Source organism: Neofelis nebulosa, chromosome 3, assembly GCF_028018385.1.
Source record: "Neofelis nebulosa isolate mNeoNeb1 chromosome 3, mNeoNeb1.pri, whole genome shotgun sequence".
Lineage (NCBI taxonomy): Eukaryota > Metazoa > Chordata > Mammalia > Carnivora > Felidae > Neofelis > Neofelis nebulosa.
Window position 1 is genome coordinate 162,622,487 of NC_080784.1, and position 19,106 is coordinate 162,641,592.

The 19,106-nt window shown below is 38.2% G+C and overlaps 1 protein-coding gene across 8 annotated transcripts in view; it reads left to right on the forward strand.

The window, feature by feature from the left end:
- The window catches only part of NMU (neuromedin U), a 182,537-nt gene that overhangs the window by 152,596 nt on the left and 10,835 nt on the right, over positions 1–19,106 (forward strand). For all 8 annotated transcript variants that reach the window (XM_058722552.1, XM_058722553.1, XM_058722554.1 and 5 more), the window contains 4 exons: positions 12,905–12,952; positions 16,605–16,664; positions 18,199–18,228; positions 18,316–18,366. In XM_058722552.1, coding sequence (XP_058578535.1) covers positions 12,905–12,952; positions 16,605–16,664; positions 18,199–18,228; positions 18,316–18,366 — 189 coding nt within the window. The remainder of the gene's footprint in view (positions 1–12,904; positions 12,953–16,604; positions 16,665–18,198; positions 18,229–18,315; positions 18,367–19,106) is intronic.

Sequence of the window (19,106 nt, forward strand, 5' to 3'; positions counted from 1 at the left end):
ACATATCTAGTATAGTCCACCTGGGGCCTGCTATTTGATAGCTGCGTTGACATTGTCCCAGGTCTCTCAGAGATGGGAGAAATTAGACAAGGGGTGAGGATCTGGCTCAAGGTGAGATGAAAGGTGAAACCCCCAACATTGGGTTTTCCAGACAGTTGAGTTATAAAATCTTTGGCTTAGGCATGTTAAGTTTTTAACAGAGACGACGATGAACTTTTTCCCCGTAGACAAGAGAGTTTTTCCCAATAAATGCAATTTTGAAGAACCAAACCCCGGTAGTAGGACTGAGGCACTTTGTTTTACTATAAGGTTTGTGGAGATCTAATTTTATAGTCTCTTCTGGCCATTGTTTTCCCATGTTAGTACCAACGAAGTATCCTATCCACAAAAGGAAGGTGAGTGTTCATAGAAACCTCCCATCACATTTCCAGCCGGCCAGGGCGGCCTTGGCCAATCCTGTGGCTAAGAGTAGAGCACGAATCACAATAATAGTGAGAAACTAGGTGTGACAGTGCATCACAGTAAGGAAACATAGAAAATAAGGACAGTCTTTTGTTCCACTGGACCGTCGATTCTTCCAGCTTCTGCCATGTGTAGATTAGTCAGCTTCTGGAGTGACTAAAGCAGGGCTGCAGTCTCCCAGAGCCTCTGGAGTTGCAGATTGCTTCTTCCATATGGTCAGCTTGCATGGCATTGATGGATCAGGAATGCACTCCCAGTTTCGAGATGCTGGCTTCACTCTGCTGTAGTGCATCCAGAGACCCACTTTGCCTACCTTACTGCAGTAGGGGTGGACAAAATGACAGTGAACGGGCCCCTCCAGGGAGCTTTTAGGGGGTGGACAGTTTATTTCTTTATCCATATTGCATCTCCTGGTTTAAAGGGGTGAGCCTCTGTGGTCAGATTCACAGGTAATCGCTCCCTGACCCAGTGGTGTAAGGTGGTTAGGGTAGAGCCAAGGGCCTGCATCTGTTGTCTTAGGGTTAGATTGTCTGTCTCATTTAGATCCCCCCTTATGCGCTGGATAATGGGAAGAGGGCACCCATAAAGGATTTTATAAAGGGAGAACCCCATCTGCTTCTTCAGCCTCCCACTTGCAGCTGCCTCCCTGAAGGTCCCTATCTCTCCCTGTCTAATGTTAACCCTTTCCCTATTTATTTCTCCCCTGGAGCAGGGCCTGTAACTGCTCTTAGGGAACAAGATTGATGACCACTCTGGCTTCTTCAAGCTGATAAGGACGGTGTGGGGGTACAGCAGTTAGAGTCTACCCAAGGGTCGGTCGAGTGGCCCACAGTATGGTTTTACAGGAAGGCTGGCAGGCATGAGGCGGCATAAACATTAGCAGATACAAAGAGAAAAACACAAAGTAAAGATTATACTGACCAACAAGATGCCATCTGAAGATAATGTCTACAGTTTCCAAACCTGTCAAATAATCTAGGAGAGACTCTGACTTTGTAAACAACGTATGTCAGGGGATCTCTCATAGCCCAGGTGATGGAGAAGCAGGAGCAGTAAGTAATCAATGGTGGCTCTATTTCCAAGAGTTTGGCCCTAACTTAATTAAAAACACTTTTTTTTTTTTAAATCATCTAATGCTTGTGAGGTATTATTTAGAGTTTTGCTGAGTATAAGCAGACAGTTTGTTTTATTTTGAGGTGTAACATTTTTCTTTTTTTTTTTTTTTTTTTTTTTTTTTTTTTTTTTTTTTGAGGTGTAACATTTTTCTAAGAGCCAGGAGTTCTACTAGAGAAAGAGTCAAGGCAGCCATTTACCATTATTAATTTGCAATTTTTTAGGTAAGCCAGATCTGGGTATTATTTCATAAAGCAGAATTTTTATTACTTTTTGTGCCTTCTCTGTCTTGTAGGGGAAGGCCTTTACCCAGTTGGTAAAAGTATTAACCCATACCAACAAATGTTGGAATTTCTTTGACCTTGGCATGAGTGAAACCTAATTGTCAGTCTTTTCTGGATAGCCTCCAGTTCGTTGATTGCCTGAGAATGAAAGTTTGTGGTTGAAAGGATTGTTTCTAAGACATACTTCACAGGCTGATACTACTTGCAGAACGGTCCTTGACAAATTTTTTTTCCAATAAACATCCTTTGGGCCATTTGGTAAGTTTGGTCCCTCCCTAAATGAAAGGCATGATGCTGTGTTTTAATGACCTTTTAGCTCTGTGTGCTTGATAATAGTAATTTCCCTGCTCTATTTGTAACCATCCCAAGGGCTGGAGACAGTGTCTAAGAGTAAGACCCCAGTTGTTTGTTTGTTTGTTTGTTTGTTTGTTTGTTTGTTTTGAGAGGTGGGAGGAGAATAAATGGGATTGAGTCTCCTTTAATAATTGGTATAGTGGGCAAACTATTTTCCTGAACCCTGTTATCTATAGCCTACAATATCCAGTAATTTTCAAAAACTCACATAATTGTTTATCTGCCCTAGAGTTAGTACCACCATAGTCTCTAATTTAGTTATAATGTCTCTTTCTAACAAGGGAGTAAGGCTTTCTGGTATTATCAGGAAAGAATGAGAAAAAATTAGGTTTTCCCACATACATCCCAGGGGCTGAGAGAAAAATTTAGTTAGTTTTCTGGAGATGCCTCTAATTGTCATGCTGCGTTTGGATAGTTGGCCTGGAGTGGAAAGGAGGACAGAAAAGATAGCTCTGGTGTTAAGAAGGAAATCAACCAGTTTTCCTTCTGTATTCAGAGTTACTTGAGGTTCTGGGTTTCTGATAGACAGTTGGTTTAGGGGAGCCACCATGAAGAGCCCCAGGACCCGGTTAGTCCCTTCCAGGGACACTGTTTATCTGAGCCCTCACAGATAGAGGTCCCCGAGGGCATTCAGATCTCCAGTGATTGTTTCCATACAAGGGGCATGGCTTATGGGGTTTTCATTTTGGTTGTCCCCTCTGAGGACGGTCTAATTTTAGTGCTCTGAACGGCCATATAAATGGCACTTGGTGCCAGGACCTTGGGAAGTCCAGTCTGACATAATATGTAAGGCCACAACTAAGGCCTCAGATTTCTTTTTTAAGCCTGCTTTTCTGTTTTGTTTGTAATGTACCCAATTGGCAACTAGTAAGAGCTCCTCCAGGGTCCCTTCAAGGCTAACAGCCAATTTTCACATTTTTTTTTTTTTAATATCTAGGGCTGATTGAGTGACAGATTTGTCCTTTAAAATCATCTCAGCCTTAGGGGTGTCAGGGAGATAGCCATATATTTAATGAGAGCCCCCCTCAACATCTCCAGGAAGCCCATTGGGCTCTCATTTTGTGTTTGTAAAATAGTGGCTAAGTTAGCATAGTTTAAGGGCTAAATCTTAGATTTCCTTACATTTTTTAAAAAACCATCTGTCTCATTAAGAGTCTGATTTAACAAAAGCATTATATCTTTCTAGGTCAACTCAAAAACATATGTAATATTCTGCAAAGCCTTTATATACTTATCTGATCAGAAAATTTATCTACATCTCCTTTTATCTGTCTTACACTTTGTAGTTTTTTCCTTCTGGTATCCTAGCTTCTTGTAAGGGAAACATGCCTGATACATTACAGGGAGGGCCTGGATAAGGTGGGTAGCAGGGAGCAGAATTGTTTTTTGGTTGTTTTTTTTTTAATATATAGATTGAGGACCCTAGGAAGAGGAGGTTGAGGTAGGAGACTTCCCTTCCTCCTTCTCTAGGTCTGTTTTGGATACAGGTAAAGGGCCCTTAATTGTTTCCTCTCCTGATTGCTGGACTTTAGAAAGGGCTGCCATTAAATTAAGATCCACCTTACATTGTTTACATATATCTTGATTTTTTTCTTAAGGCCCAAAAACAATGAACATGGGGGAATTCGCCCCATTTCCTTTCACATCTGCAAAACAAGTCCACTTGTAGGGTAGTATTGTCACTGATATTTCCCTCTGGAGGCCAGGTTCCCTCTTCCAGTTTGTACTGGGGCCAAGCCTTTGGGCAAAAGAAAATGAATCATAATGCATTCCAAAGGAGTAATGGCCTTGATAGGGGAATTACCCATCTATAGGAAAAAGGAAGAAAGTTGTCCCTTATCTCAATTTCCTATAGCTAGCCAGGAGAAACCTCATTTCCTGGCCCTGCATTTTGGTTGGCTATGCGACTGACAGCCAAAAGCCCTGTCAGTCTCGCTGAGGTGCTGGGAGTAGTCATTTTTACCCAGGCTTGACTCTACCCCTGAGAGCGGACCTGGTCTTTACTTTTTTTTTTTTTTTTTCTTACCCCTCCATTTCCCATCTGTAGGACCTTGGGGGTATGGACGGTGACCAAGCAAAACTTTACTGGTTGTCATAGGATGCACTAATTTTGTTTTGGCCCAACAGTAACTTACATATTGATCATTGGCCATTGAGGGAGGGGTTAAAGGGCCAAGGTCAAGGTCAATTCCCCTGCCTTTTTCATCAATGCCCACATAAATATGTTTCAGCCATGTGCATATCCATTTTTGGCAAACAGTGGGCTAAGTTTAGTAAAATGGCTCTCATGTATCTTAGTAAAAGCCCTTCAGATATCATCCATTCTTCATATGGCATAGACTTCCATTCCTCTGCTAAACAGGAACAACACAAATGGGGAAGATTTGGAGACTGACACCAAGAGTATTGCCATCATTTTCCCCAGCCTTTGGATCAAAGGAGGAGGAATTTTAATCTTAACCCTGGGTGCTTTTAAAATCCATTTATTTTAACCTTAGTCTGTCCTGACCATATGTAAAATTTCTTTTTAAAGATTTTCCTTCACAAACCTTCTACAACTTTTCTTTGCATTTAGATTTTGTCCCAAGCCATTTCTCTCCAAATAACCAGGCTCATTTAGGACAAACTTACTTTCTTTTACCTTCAACAAAAATATATTTCCATTTCTTATATCTTTCTTTCATATCTTTTACTTTTCTACATACAGAGTTGCTTTTCATATTGTTATTAGTTTTAACTACATTTAGCAGAATTTTAACTCTTAGAAACCTTAGTCTCTAGTGAAAAGTAAGTAGTAACCAATTGTGAACTCTATGTTACATCGAACTTTTTAAATGGCAAATTTATGAATCCATTAAGCACAAAACATGTTTTTCTACAGTTCCAAATATCCTTCGCTTTTTTTTGCAACAAGTCAAAAGCACAGACCTGCATCTAGTAGTTAGTGCTTTAGCTTCTTATCTCGTTATATATCCAATGAATTCAATCTCAATTTATCATGCAAGCAAAACTTTAACATTCTAGATTACCAAAGACTTTGAAAGCTATCTTAACAATTACCCATGAAAACTTTGAGACTGACAAAATTAACCATCACTTTAAGTCATCCTTTTGTTAACAAATTGGAACAGAGATAACATGAGCATATTTGATCTGCAGCAAATCTAGGTAGAATAAAAATTTGTTTTTTAATGTTGATAAACATTGTCTATCTCAAACCAACAAACTTAAATTAGCTTAAACACTGAATACATTTCATTTGGGTCCATGTAAGACAATTTGTTCCCCAGTGTTAACTTTTACCCGGACCTTTGGTGGGGAAATCTGACATCAGTGGTCTTCACTCCTCGAGCCTCAAGGGTGGGAGGAGGAGCTGAGATGAGGCATTGAGGAGCCAGTGATGCAGGCCACCCCCCAAGTGGTGCAGAAAAGGAGGGGGAAAGGGAAGGCTGAAGAGGAGAGGTGCCAGCAGAAGGCAGAGAAAGAGATTTCCTAATTCTAAGTCTTGTCAGCTCAGACAGAGGAGCAGTCTCCAGGTTTCTTTTGTTTTGTTTTCCACCAGTGGAATTAGTCAGTCAATGTCAGTACGGAGAAGGCAAGGGATTTCCCCAAAACAAAGGAGTTTTGGCAGCTGCCTGGGAATATTCTAAGGTAGACTAACCAGAGACTGTTGGCTCTAATTATCATAGTCATTGACCCAGGAAACGAAGGAGACACAAGTCCCCATACATAGTCACATGGTGACTTCAACCTGCCGCCCAGCGCCCAACGCCTTAGAGTTGCAGCTTCATTCCTCCTCCCTTGTGGAACTACTAGGGCAACTCTGGGAGGTGATCAGGCTCCCCTTCTGCCTCTTAGGGGCAGGTCTGCCAAAATGAACCCCAGGTTCTTACCAGTCTGATGGGCGCTCCCCGAGCTGGTTCCTGGGCCTCACAGGTTCTGTTGGCACACATGGGGTCCTTGCCCTGGCACACCAGGAGGGCTAATCTTCCAATCAAGCGGTCCACTGGCTTCAGGAGAGGCTGCTTTTCCCGGTGCCTCCAGGTTCACATCCCCGGTGGCAAAGGAGGTGGAAATGCACTATCTCTGAATCCCGGACGCAAGCCCCCAAGTAATGTAGCAGGATTCTCACACAGAGAGTCGTGACACCCAGGTTTTTCTTTCCAGGAAACAACTTTATTCCTGCCGACACCACTCAGTTGGGTTCATATGCAAAGAACTGAGCCCCAAACGCCACGTGGTGTAGTTTTTGAAATATTTTTTACTTCTTTGTCTCCCATATATGGTAACAGACAAACATGCAGTCTGGTTAAGTGGTCTCATGTTACAAGGTCGTGAGGGATGTTGTCACGTATGCGTATAGCCAGGTTGCCTTGAGGGTTTTGTTTTTTGTTTTTTTGTTTTTTCCTTAAGGAGCGGACTCTACCACAGGTTTAGCATCTGACTCTTAGTCTCTGCTTGGGTCATGGTATCATGGCTCATGGGATTGAGCCCCTTGTGGGGCTCTGTGCTGACAGCAGGGAGCCTGCTTGGGATTCTTCTCTCCCTCTGTCTCTGCCCCTCTCCCCATGCGCTCTCTCTCTCTGTCTCAAAAATAAATAAATAAACTTTAAAAATTAAAAAAAAAAAAAAGAAAAATTAACAACAAAAGTATAACTTCAATATCCCATCTGTTTTGAAAATAAGTAGCATTTTGGTAAATAACCCTAGGCTAAAGAGGAAATTCCAAGATGGTTAGAATTAAATGACATAAAAATATTATAAGTCAAAATTTGGGGGTGCCTGGGTCAGGCGGTAGAGCATGTGACTCTTGATCTCGGGGTCATGAGTTCAAACCCTATGTTGAGTATCGTTGGACTGTGCTCAGGGCAGACCAGAAGTACCTGGGAGTAAATGCACCCACCACTGAGAATACCCCTCAGTTGGTGACCCAAGGGAATTGGTGGATCAATACCTTAGCTGCTGGATCAATCCCTCAGTTGGGATACTCTGAGGTCTGTTCTGCATTGGTTCCCAGAATTCCCTAGATAGACTGATTCCAGTTACCCATGGTGGTAATCTGCTTGATGCCATATACTTTATCAAATTCCTTCTCTTCCCTGTTTGTCTCCTCCACTCTTCTATGAGTGTTTTTTGGGTCGTCTACCAAATAACCTACTTGTATCCACATCCCTATCTCAAGGTCTGTTTCCAGGAAAAGCCAAACTAAGACAGAAATGCACATACACATAAATAACTCTCAATAAAAGTAACATTAAAATTCACAGGGAAAAGGACAGATTATTTGGCAAATGGAGGTTGAGAAGCTTGCTTGCTATATGGAGAAAAATAAAACTAACACCCCATTGTACTGTATATAAATGTAATGATATACATTTTGTAATGTATATAAATATCAAACCACTGTGTTGTGCACCTGAAACTAATATAATATTTTATGTCAATTATTCATCAATTAAAAACCACCTAAGAGGTGGGCTCCAAGTGGATTAAAGATCTAAATATAAAGTGTAAAATTATATAGTTAATAGAATCTATCTTTTCTATTAGGAAAATATCTTTGTGAACTAGGAGCCAGGAATGCCTTCTGAAACAAAATTTCAGGGGCACCTGGGTGGCTCAGTTGGTTAAGCATTCAGCTCTTAGTTTTGGCTTAGGTCATGATCTCACAGATTTGCACTAAAAGTGTAGAGCCTGCTTGAGATTCTCTCTCTGCACTTCCCCCATTTACACTGTCTCTTTCTCTCTCAAATAAATAAATGAACTTTAAAAAAAACCCACAAAATTTCCAATATAAATCATAAGGCCAAAAATATGATAGTAAAGATTTCTTTCAAAAGGACTACATTTAAAAAGGAAGAACCTTTGAATGATGTTGGCTATGTCTAAAACTGACAAAGGATTAATTTCTAGACTATCTAAGAAACTCTATCAAACCAATTGGATAAAGATAAGGATCTAAGGTAAAAGTTGTCAAAGGATAGAACAGACAATTTACAAAGAAGAAACCTAAAAGGCCAATAAGCATGTAAAGAGATGCTCAGATTCATTAGTAACAATGAAATGAAAATCAAGACAACAACAAAGTATTACTCTCTACCCATTTAGATTGGCAAAAAAAATTGAAATCTAGATAATGGCAAGTGTTAGCAAGGATGTGGGTTGTACAAACCTCATGCATTATTGGTGAGAGTATCAATTGGTGGAGACATCTGGAAAGCAACGTAGATATCCCCATGATCTAGCATTCCCTCTCCTGGGTATATAGCCCAAAGATAACTTCAGTAGATTCATAAGTGGAGGATAAATACAAGGAGGTTGATTACAGCTTTGCTTGAATAGAATTGGAGGAAACCCAGCTGTCTATCACTGGGGAGCGGGATAGGCAACAAGCGTGTTGTAGATGCATGTGTAGATGCACATTGTAGAGTATTCTACAGCAGCTAGGAGCAACATACTAGATGTCCCCAGTAACATGGATATATCTCAAAGTATAGTGTTAAATGAAAAAAATAAGGAAACACCATACATGCACACCAAATAGTAATACAGATTTTTCAAGAACATAAACAGATGAAGGATACACATCAAATACATAAGAAGAGTTGCCCACGAGTGGATGAAATAGGAGTAGGAAATTGAAATATAAAAATATAAAAGAATAAATAAATAAATAAATAAATAAAGCAGGTTCAGTGATGATTGAGAACTAAGAGCTGAGGAGAATATTCTGTTCACCTAAGCCACCACTAACAAAATACATAAAGGAAGAGATAAGATGAGTAGTAAGTGCCAAGTACTAAGTAATCTCTAATAGCATAAAAATTCATACAGTCAATTATAATGTTCTCTGCCTTAGTGTATCAAAATACATGCTAGAGGCATATAAACAAGATGAAGAATAATTTTGACAACAGACATTTATGTATAATACAGAAACATTTATTTTAGCTTGGAATTATCTATATTTCTGTGGAAAATCTTTGAAAAAATATTTTAGATGAGAAAGCTGGGGGAAACCTCAAATAGAGTTGTAAAAGCACTATAGATTCTTTTATAGAAAAAGATATTTAAAGAAATTAAGATGCTAAAGCATGTACTTTTCTTCTGGAGGTTTTAAAAATTACTGAGCTCTTCAGACACTAGAAACACATCCTTTTCAAACCATTTACAGAGACCTAGCCATTTTCAAACAGATTCATCAATGGATTTTGTAGAGTTCTCAAAAGCAATTAGTGGCACTTAAAACCATTAGGGCCACAAGCTGAGTAAAATGAATAAATGCTTATCCAAATGGAAAGTGGGTGAGCAATGTTGCTGTGCCTTTTAAAGAAAAGAGAACAAAGATTGAAAAGCTTTGCAATTATCTCCCAATTTGATTAATTGGTGTTTTCTTTTTCTTATTCGGATATTTTTATGCAAACAACATTGATGCACTGATTCATTAGCCCTTAGGTTCAAGAGTTTGCTGTTTTGGGACCCGGGCACCTCACCCACGCAGCAGCCTGGTCTGCGGGTGGACAGCTTTGCCTTTGAGCATGTGATATCTGCAGCTATCTAAGTATCACAAAAATGTTACTGGAGGAATCCGTTCCTCCTACCCTCTAAGTAACTAAGCAAACTTAGCAAACTAAGTAACATTTGGAAGCGATATATTAAAGCATTGGTCACAATTCAAAGCTTTAAAAAAGGTATCTTTTTGCCTTTCCCCTTTTTGCCTTTCTCCTCAGTTGACTTCTCTTTTAATTTTGTTTTCTTTCCATAGGTTCAATGCAATTTAATTAAAGAATATTTATCGAACACTTATTCTGGGCAAGTTAGATATGGCATAACCTCCACCCTCAAGAAGTTTATCACTGTGTGTGTGTGTGTGTGTTTGTAATCATGATTCTGGATTTGTATGGCATGGAAGAGGGAGGAGGTGGGTGGGCACAAGGAATGACTGGAATAGAACAATTTCCTAAATATTTGTGACATCTAGAGAAGATAGCAGGCTCTGTCAGGATAAAAGGAGAGAGACATTAAGCCTTTGCTCTTATATGATATTGTATGCCTTTGTTATTCTCTAAATTAGAGAATCATATATTTAAGTACGTGTTCACTTGGAAGCAGTAAGGAGCATGAGGAATTATGACCAAAGAATATGATTATTCCCCCTTCAGTATAGTATAATGATGGAAATTAAATTAAACTGATCAGCAAAGAATTCTGAGATGTTGACCATAAATAGGACTCAACCTAAATCATCCCAGACAGACACAAATCAGTACTGTTTTTTTCCAGTCCCATTTTAAAAGGCCAGCAAAGAAATAAATGCCATAAACTACGCCAGACATCCAGCTTAGTGTTTAACTTTTGCAGCACAGTTAGTTTAGTGATTAATATAAAGCTCTTATAGTACAGTTTAAATTCTTTCAGTTTTTCTCTTAGAAAAAGAGATAAAGGCTGAGAACAGCTGTCAACTGTAGTTCAATAAACCTTTTTTTAATCTGTAAAGATTTCTTTATTGCGACCACAACTAATATTCTCTACTTCTAACTATTACTATTACAAAAATACAGCAGTATTTTATTGTATTGCCACCTCTTTTTTTCATAAAGACCATTTGATATCAGATTTTATTTATAAAATTCAAAATGTCCCTTAGTTATACAAAACACAGATGATTGTGTGGAACATCCATTTCATGGTAACTTCCATCAATGCTAGAAGTCAACTACAAACAGTATCTCCATTTAGATTTTCCTCATATATATTATATTGTCATTAATCTTCAAAGGAAAAACAGATATGCATGAATCCCACCACATGAAGAAGAGTGTCACATTATCTTTCATGCAGCAACAATCATCACATGATTTCCCACACCCACTAGGGAAAACAGGTATTTCAATGAAGTGATTTGAGAGTAGAAATACATTAAAATTTGCTAGTTACAAATGTCAAATAAGGTCAATATAAAAAAGCATGTTGTAATTAATTATACCTGTCCAAACATCCATCCCCTTTATCTTTTGAAGCATGCTAGCAAATACAGTATCTAAGCATTTAACTTATATTCCTTCTCATACTCTGGCTTAAAGTAATGTCTGAAAGGAGTCACTGACTTACTGCTTTCTACTGTCAATCGTGACATTTATTGATATTTGATGTTCAACTAAATACTTTTCTAAATTTTTATATCTCTAAAGTTATATTCCTTTATGCACTCTGGTGTTTTCTAAGCTGTGTATTTACAACAAAGGTCTTTCCTCTTTCATCACATTTCCAGGGTTTGAATCTAGTGTGCCTTTGGGGATACCGAATAATGACTAAATTCCAGTTAAAGGCTTTGTCATTTTCTTTACATTTTATGGTTTCTCTCCTGTATGGTATCTATGATGGTGAATAAGTTGTGAATTCCAGCTAAAGACTTGCCACATTCTTTATATTTGTAAGGTTTCTCCTCAGTGTGAACTCTGAAATGGTGAGTAAGGGTTGAAAAGTCCTTAAAGGTTTTACCACATTCTTTACATTTGTAAGGTTTCTCTCTAGTATGAATTCCGTAGTATTAAATAAGGTTTGAGCACTGATTAAAGGGTTTCCAAAATCTATTTTCTTTTTGAGAGAGAGAGAGAGAGAGAGCATGCATGAGGGGGAGGGACAGATGGAGGGGGGGCAGGGTGGGGGGTGGGGAGAGAGAATTCCCAAGCAGGCTCTGCACTGAGCCTAATGCGAGGCTCGATCCCACAACCCTGGGATCATGACCTGAGCTGAAATCAAGAGTCAGATGCTTAACAGACTGAGTCACCCAGGGACCCCAAGGCTCAAATAATGTTAATAAACACCTGAGGAGTCACTTTCCAGAGAACCATGATGAATGTAATAAATGCGAGGAGATCTTTTCTGAAAGCTCAGACCTTATTATACATGAGAGTATCCATATTGGAGATAATCCTTATAAATGTAATGAATGTGGGAAAGCTTTTAATGAGTCCCCCAATCTTGCTGAACATCAGAGAATCCATGTTGGAAAAACCCATATAGATGTAATGAATCTGGAAAAGTCTTTAGTCAGTCATCAATTCTAAATAGACATAAGACAGTCTGTACTGGAGAGACACCTTACAGATGTAAAGAATGTGGTGAAACCTTTACTGATTCCCCAATAAACCTTGATTGCAAATAGAATCCTTTCCTGATGCTGGCTTCTTGGTAGAGAACTAGTAGATTGCTGTTGTGTAAGAGTTTTTTCTGGGTGCTATGTATCAAGCTACTTTTCATTTAGCACTTCTATTATCATGTTAATTTAGATGATGTGATTAGACTTACGTGATAAAGAACCACATGATAACAGGGTGCTCCTTAATTTTGAGGCCATTCTTTCTTCATCACTCGTGTTTCTCAGGCTGAATACCCAAAGTGTGTTTCTCTCAGTATTTGAAGCATCTGTATACTCTCTGGCGATCCCTATCAACTGTCCTTGGGGACCATTTAGCCCTGTGGCTGGAGGTAAATCTTGGGGAGATCCCAATTCCAGGACTTCCTTAGAAAGTTTAAGAGGCTCTTCCTGCCCAAATCCACAGTCCTGAACTGTCTCAGAACTTAAATTAATGGTACCTAGGTAACTTGACTTTGTAAAATCTACTTCCCATTTTCTGCTCTTTTCTGTCTATTTCCAAGATGTAACTGGCATTTTTTATTTTCTACAGATAGATGATGCCTGTTCGTCTTTCCTGTCCCTTGATTCTCAGCCTCAGGTAATTCCAATTGAAGATGTTTTATAGTAACATAAGCAGTTGTCACTCCATTTCTCCCTTTGGGCCCGTCATTACTTTATGGACTTATTAAACATGTCAACACTTTAGAAATTATTACATTATCCGCAGGCAATAATCAGTTCTATGAGTTTATGTTGTAAGGTCATGCTGGGGCATTTGTCTCTAAGTAAAATAGATTTGCAGATAATATGCACATATTTTGGAAATCAAAATGCTAATTTCAAAATCGAATTCTGTGTTAGATTAAAAATAATGTGCCTCTGGTTGCATTTGGAGGCTCATATCCCAACTGTCCCTCAGTTGAGTTTGAAACCCAGGCAGAGAGGAACGTGAAGTCAGACTTCGGGAGTTCAAAATAGTCAATTTGTGAATGTGGCCCCAGAGTGTTTGCTAAGAATTCCCAGACTTTAATTCCAGAATTTAATTCCCAGAATTAAACTGGGGTTAGACAGTGACCTGAGGCCTCCCCACCACCAGTCAGGTTTTCTGGCACCGGGCAGAGACTCGACCAAAACAGCTGGCCAGACAGCTGGCTCTTTAAGAGGAAAGGGCTGAATGTGCCCAGTTTGCTCCACTCAGTTACCTCTCAGGTAACTCCTGTCCCCTTCCCACAGCAAAGAGTTCAGAGAGGGTTGGGGAGTGAGGAGTGCTCGTCTAGCTCCTGCACGTGAAGCGTGAGGAGTTGAAAATAAGCATGTCCTCCTTACACAGCATCCACTGGACTGGACACTGCTGTTCTGTCTGCAGCTCTGCTTCCAGCATAGGTGTAGCAGAGTTAGCCTCAGTGTTGGCTCTCTCTTCATCAGTGTCAACAGTTTCCTGGATGGAGAGGAGGGCTCAGGAGAGGCTCTTGGCTCATCCTCTTTCAGAACAATCAGCAATGTGCCTGGGGCATAACACCAACATGGTCTGGCTAAGGTGCCATGCTTTGTCCTTCCAGAATGTCATCACAGCCCAGGTAGAGAAATGTTGTATTTCTCCTTCCTCAATCCATTTCTCAGTTTGCAGAGGGTCACTTGCAGGGAGTTAGTGGCATTAGATGAAAAAGCAAGACCAGGATCACGAGAGATGACATTTATGAATAATTCAAATTATAGGAGAAGCACTGATGGACATATAACATATGATGGGTGTTAATTAGCATGTAAGCTTTTGTATTGTATTTAAAATTCAAGAACACCCTCAGAATCATTTCTATTTCTGCAGTACTAAAAGGATGAATTAAAAGCACTCACTCATCTAGACACCATGAAGCTAAATGAAGCTTCTACTGGATTTGGAGACTGTGTACCTTTTGAAGAGAGCTTGGTCAATTTACTATGACATCGTTTACATTCACTAATACAATTTTTAAAAATCACTACTTTTCGGGGTACCCGGTCAGTTAAACGTCTGGCTCTTGGTTTCGGCTCAGGTCATGATCTCATGGTTTGTGGGATTGAGCCCCACATCAGACTCTGCTGACAGTGTGGAACTGCTTGGGATTCTCTCTCTCCCTCTCTCTCTGCCCCTCTACCCCTCCCCCGCTCCTGCTCTCTTGTCTCTCTCTCTCTCTCTCAAAATAAATAAACTAAAAAAAATTTAAAAATCACTTCTTTTCACATTAGTTATAATTTTATTATTTATATGATTTTCTGAACAGTGCTTCAAAACATTTTTACCAAATGGAAAATAAAGGTTCACAAATAAAAAATAAAGTATTAAAAATTTAGTATAAGAAAAACTCTTAAAGAATAGTTGTAGCTCCAGGAATAATGGTTTCATGAGAAGGGTGGCTGGAAAAAATACAGTTTGTTTTAAAACTTTTCCCGTCAAACTTCGGTCTTGTTGCAAAGCCTCATCCGGCTTCAAAGCTGTGTTCTTGGGAGATGCTACCTTTATTCTTTTGTGTGTTAAGAGACACATGTCACCACCAGATATATATTTTTTTATTGTTTTGTATTTTATAGCATTTCTAAATGGGCCATAAAAGGAAGTTTCAGGAATCTGTTTCCGTATTTTTTATGGGGTGACCTATGTACCCAACGCTGAAGGGAAAACGTGGGAAAGAGTGTATCAGTGTTCGTACTCTTTCTCTCATCCAACTCCCCAGTCACAGGCTTCACAGTCATTGCCAGTGAAACACGGGAATACTTGCAGGTCCGACGACCCAGCTCCCAGGCCACACTCGACCAACCATTAGCCACGTGTGGTATCGAGGAAATGATAGTCTCTTAGAACCTCACTTCCTTTACATACGAGAAGAACGATTCCTGTCCTTCGTAACACACAGATGCATTTTAAGGACAAAATGTGAATTAGGTGTATGAAAGTGTTTTGTAAGCTAGTGAAGCACTACAGAAATAGGAGCCATTTCATATTATTAGTAAACATCCCAACAATCTGCATGGCAGACAAGCACACGGAAGAGAACAAAGCAGGCCTCTGATGTGCTGGGGAGGATGTTCAGAGAAGCTGATCCATGACTCCATCTGTATCCCTAACTTCAGCCCACCATGTTAAACATGCACTGTTGTTCAAAGGGTGAGAATATGGGTGACCCCAAATAATCCTTTCTGACGTATCTCCTACATGAAGAGTAACTTCAGTTGTAAATCCAGTTTTACAGGCCACACATTCTTTAATGCTATTATTGTTAACTAATTGCTATGTACCTGGCACTGTGCGAAGAGCTCTACCTACATTTAATCCTTCCAAGAACTCTCTGCAGTGATGTTGTCATCCCCGATTTATAGCTGAAGATACTGAAGTTTAGAGAGGTTAGGTAACCAGCCCAAGGTGACACAGCTAATGAGTAGAAATGGAACTTGCACTGCCTTTGAGCAGTGACAGGCTGCTCAACTCCACAGCCCACGTTTTTAACTACGAATTAAATTGCTCCCCCCAACACTGTTCCAGCTCCTTGTTACTTCTAACATGCATTTATTAAGTAATCAATTGTTCATGGTTCTAGTGTGCTAAATTCTGTGCAAAGCAGGTTTCGCCCCTGCTTGTCCATTTGTGTTAGTCCTCACCACACCCAGCCGGCTCCTAACCACAGAGAGCCCTGCCCTACTTCTGTGCTCAGATGCTTTGAAAAACCTGATCCTGGGGTGTGCAGTCAGCAGCCTGGAAGGGTGGTAACTCCGATGAGGTGCACCATGTGCGGCTTCTTTCCCTCCAACTCCCATTGTTTGCAAGCACTTGCAGGATTTTCAAATTAGCCACTAATGAGTAATATTCAGTGAAGCTCACAGCTTTGGCATGTAGATTCAAACTTTGCTACAAGCTGGGAGGAATAATCCCTCTTTTGGCACTGTTCTAGTTTCTCTCAGTCATACAATTTCACGGACTCTTAGAAAGTATGAGAGAACTATGTATCTGGACCACCGTGGAAGCCTTAATCAGTGCATATATACAGTACATAACATTCCCGCCCCCACCCCTGGTTAGAAGGAAGGTTTTACTTGTAGGAGCCAAGTTTTTGTCATGAAAGAAACCAAGGGATTTCTACAGAGTTTTGATGGGACACGAGAAGGAATCTATTCTGGGTGTTTGGAATATCCTTGCACTCCTAATATTCGACAGTTATATATTCTATGCAAATATTGTTAAAGCACAAGGTTGGCCTATATATCTTCATTTCCATTAGGCATCCAATGCACTGGAGGAGCTTTGCATCACAATTAGGAGGACTCTACCAAAGCCCCAGGTAAGGTTGGAATAGTGTTTTAATTGTAGGCAAAAAAAAAAAAAAAAAAAAAAAAAGAATTGCTCAGTGATACCTTGGTATTCCTTCTGGAAGAAAATACACCCGATTTAGGAAACATTTCATGAAGAGCCAAGAAGATCATGAGTTGGTTTTGGATAAGAAACAAAAACTTAAGTTTCTCAGGTGTCTGAGAATTTAGTGTTCACATTAATGGGGTTTACAATCATCTAATTGGAAAATCATATAGCCCTCTCATAAGATGTGCTCTAGTTCTCATGAAAGAAATTTGGGGTCATTTTGACTCCTTTTCTCATACTAGAATGGGAGAGCAGATGTATCCCAGCTTGGAGGTCTGGGCATTGTACTTTGCTAGAGAGAAGGACATTAAGAATTTATATATATATATATAGACAGTATCAGTTTGAAAATTATATTCTTACTGTGATGTCTTGGTTTCTTATTAAAATTATTTGATTCATCTAGAAGAACTTTTTGGTCTGAAACGAGGAGAGCTGGGAACTTGAAAAATAGCTTAAGTATACCATACTTCAGATTATATTCTATATATTATAGATGAATTTATTTTAAAACTACTTTATAAGGATAAGAGAGGCAGGTCTAGAATTAGATTTTTCATTAGCAATCCTAATTTAACTATGATCATTGGTACATTCTTACTTATATACTTTTCACATACAATAATTCAAAGAAACCTTGATATTTTGAAAGCATAAATGTTTCCTGTATATATATATATATATACATATATATATGTGTATATAGATATATATATATGTATATATATACACACATATATATATATATCTATATACACACACACACATATATATATGGTGTTTTTAGTGGTGTTATTTCCCAAAACATTTCATTGACTTTTCTTCCTGATTAGGATAAAAGAAGTGACAATGGTGTTTATCCATGAGTTTCTTTTCGTATTAAAAGCAAATGAGAACAAAAAGGAACAACAAAAAGGAATATGACTCATTCTTAAAAAAATAGATTTTTTGAGGGAGAGAGGACTATAGAAAAGTTTATGGAAAAAAACCCAAAAATAACTCATAATCTTATTACGACAAGTATTGTATTTTGATATGACTCCTTAGAGTCTTTTTCTCTGAGTACTCTATCATGTGATTGATCATACCATAATTTTCCGTTTCACCATTGTTGAACTATTAGGATGTTTCTGGTTTTTTAGTCTTATGAATAATGCTGTAGTTGAGAACTTTGTTCACACCTTTATTTGTAAACAATATCTAATTAATTTCCCATTTATTTTTAGAGCAATATATGTTTAACCAATTTCAGTATTATAGTTTATATATAGCGTGTCACATATTTTTAAAAATTATGTGATATAATTTTATAATGTTACAAATTTTATACTACATATATTATAGTATACTATAATATACTATAGTGTAGTGTAATATAATAATATAGTATTTTATGTATAATTGTATAATATGTTACATATAATAGAATGATATTTATTTCTCTCTTTTCTCAACAGGAAACAGATGAAAAAGATAATACCAAAAGGGTAAGGTGATTTCCATAAATATATACACCAAAAAATAAAAGAAACCAGTAACCGTCTATAGTAAATCTCACTACTTTTTTTTAACAGTTCTTATTTCATTATTCGAAGACACGGAAGTTGGGCAATTCAAATGTTGTGGTAAGTTGTAGAATTACTTCATATTAGTAATCATTAGTATTTTTTAATCTGTTTTTACAGTTTATCTAATAAGCTAGATCAAAATTCATGTTTTTTACTTTAGAAGTTTATATGTGGATAAACAAATGGAATTTAATATTTATTACACATTAATTTATTTTATATCTTAACTACATGTGTTTTAAATGTATTTATTCATTCATTAAATAATTATTTACTGAGTATCTATTATGTGCCAAGCACAACTCTAGGTACTAGAAATATAGCAGTGAATACAATAGAAAATTAAAAAAGAATCCCCTCCTGTCATGAAATCTACATTCTAGAGGCAAAAAAAAAAAAAAAGTGCAAATGATTAAGAAAAACATATTGCTTTAGATATCAATTAGTGCAAGGATAAAACAGATTTATTCAAAGTCATTTTAAGAATTATTTTAGAAGATGATTGCCGAAAATGTCATTAAATATAACTAGAAATATCCACTTCTATTCCTCAGGTCTCCTTATTTGTAACTAGGCTTTTAATGTGAGAATTTACTAAGATTAGCTGGATACCAGTAACTTGAATTCAGTTTACTTCTAAATTGTGCAGTTTTAGTAGTAGCTTTTCTTTTTATATGAATGGATTTTAAAAATGGTATTCTGGTGTTTTAATCTAGAGTGCTTAATAATAATTGTTTGACTATAGTATTCCTTCTGTGATTGTGACTCACTATCATGGACCAATTTAGAGAATGAGG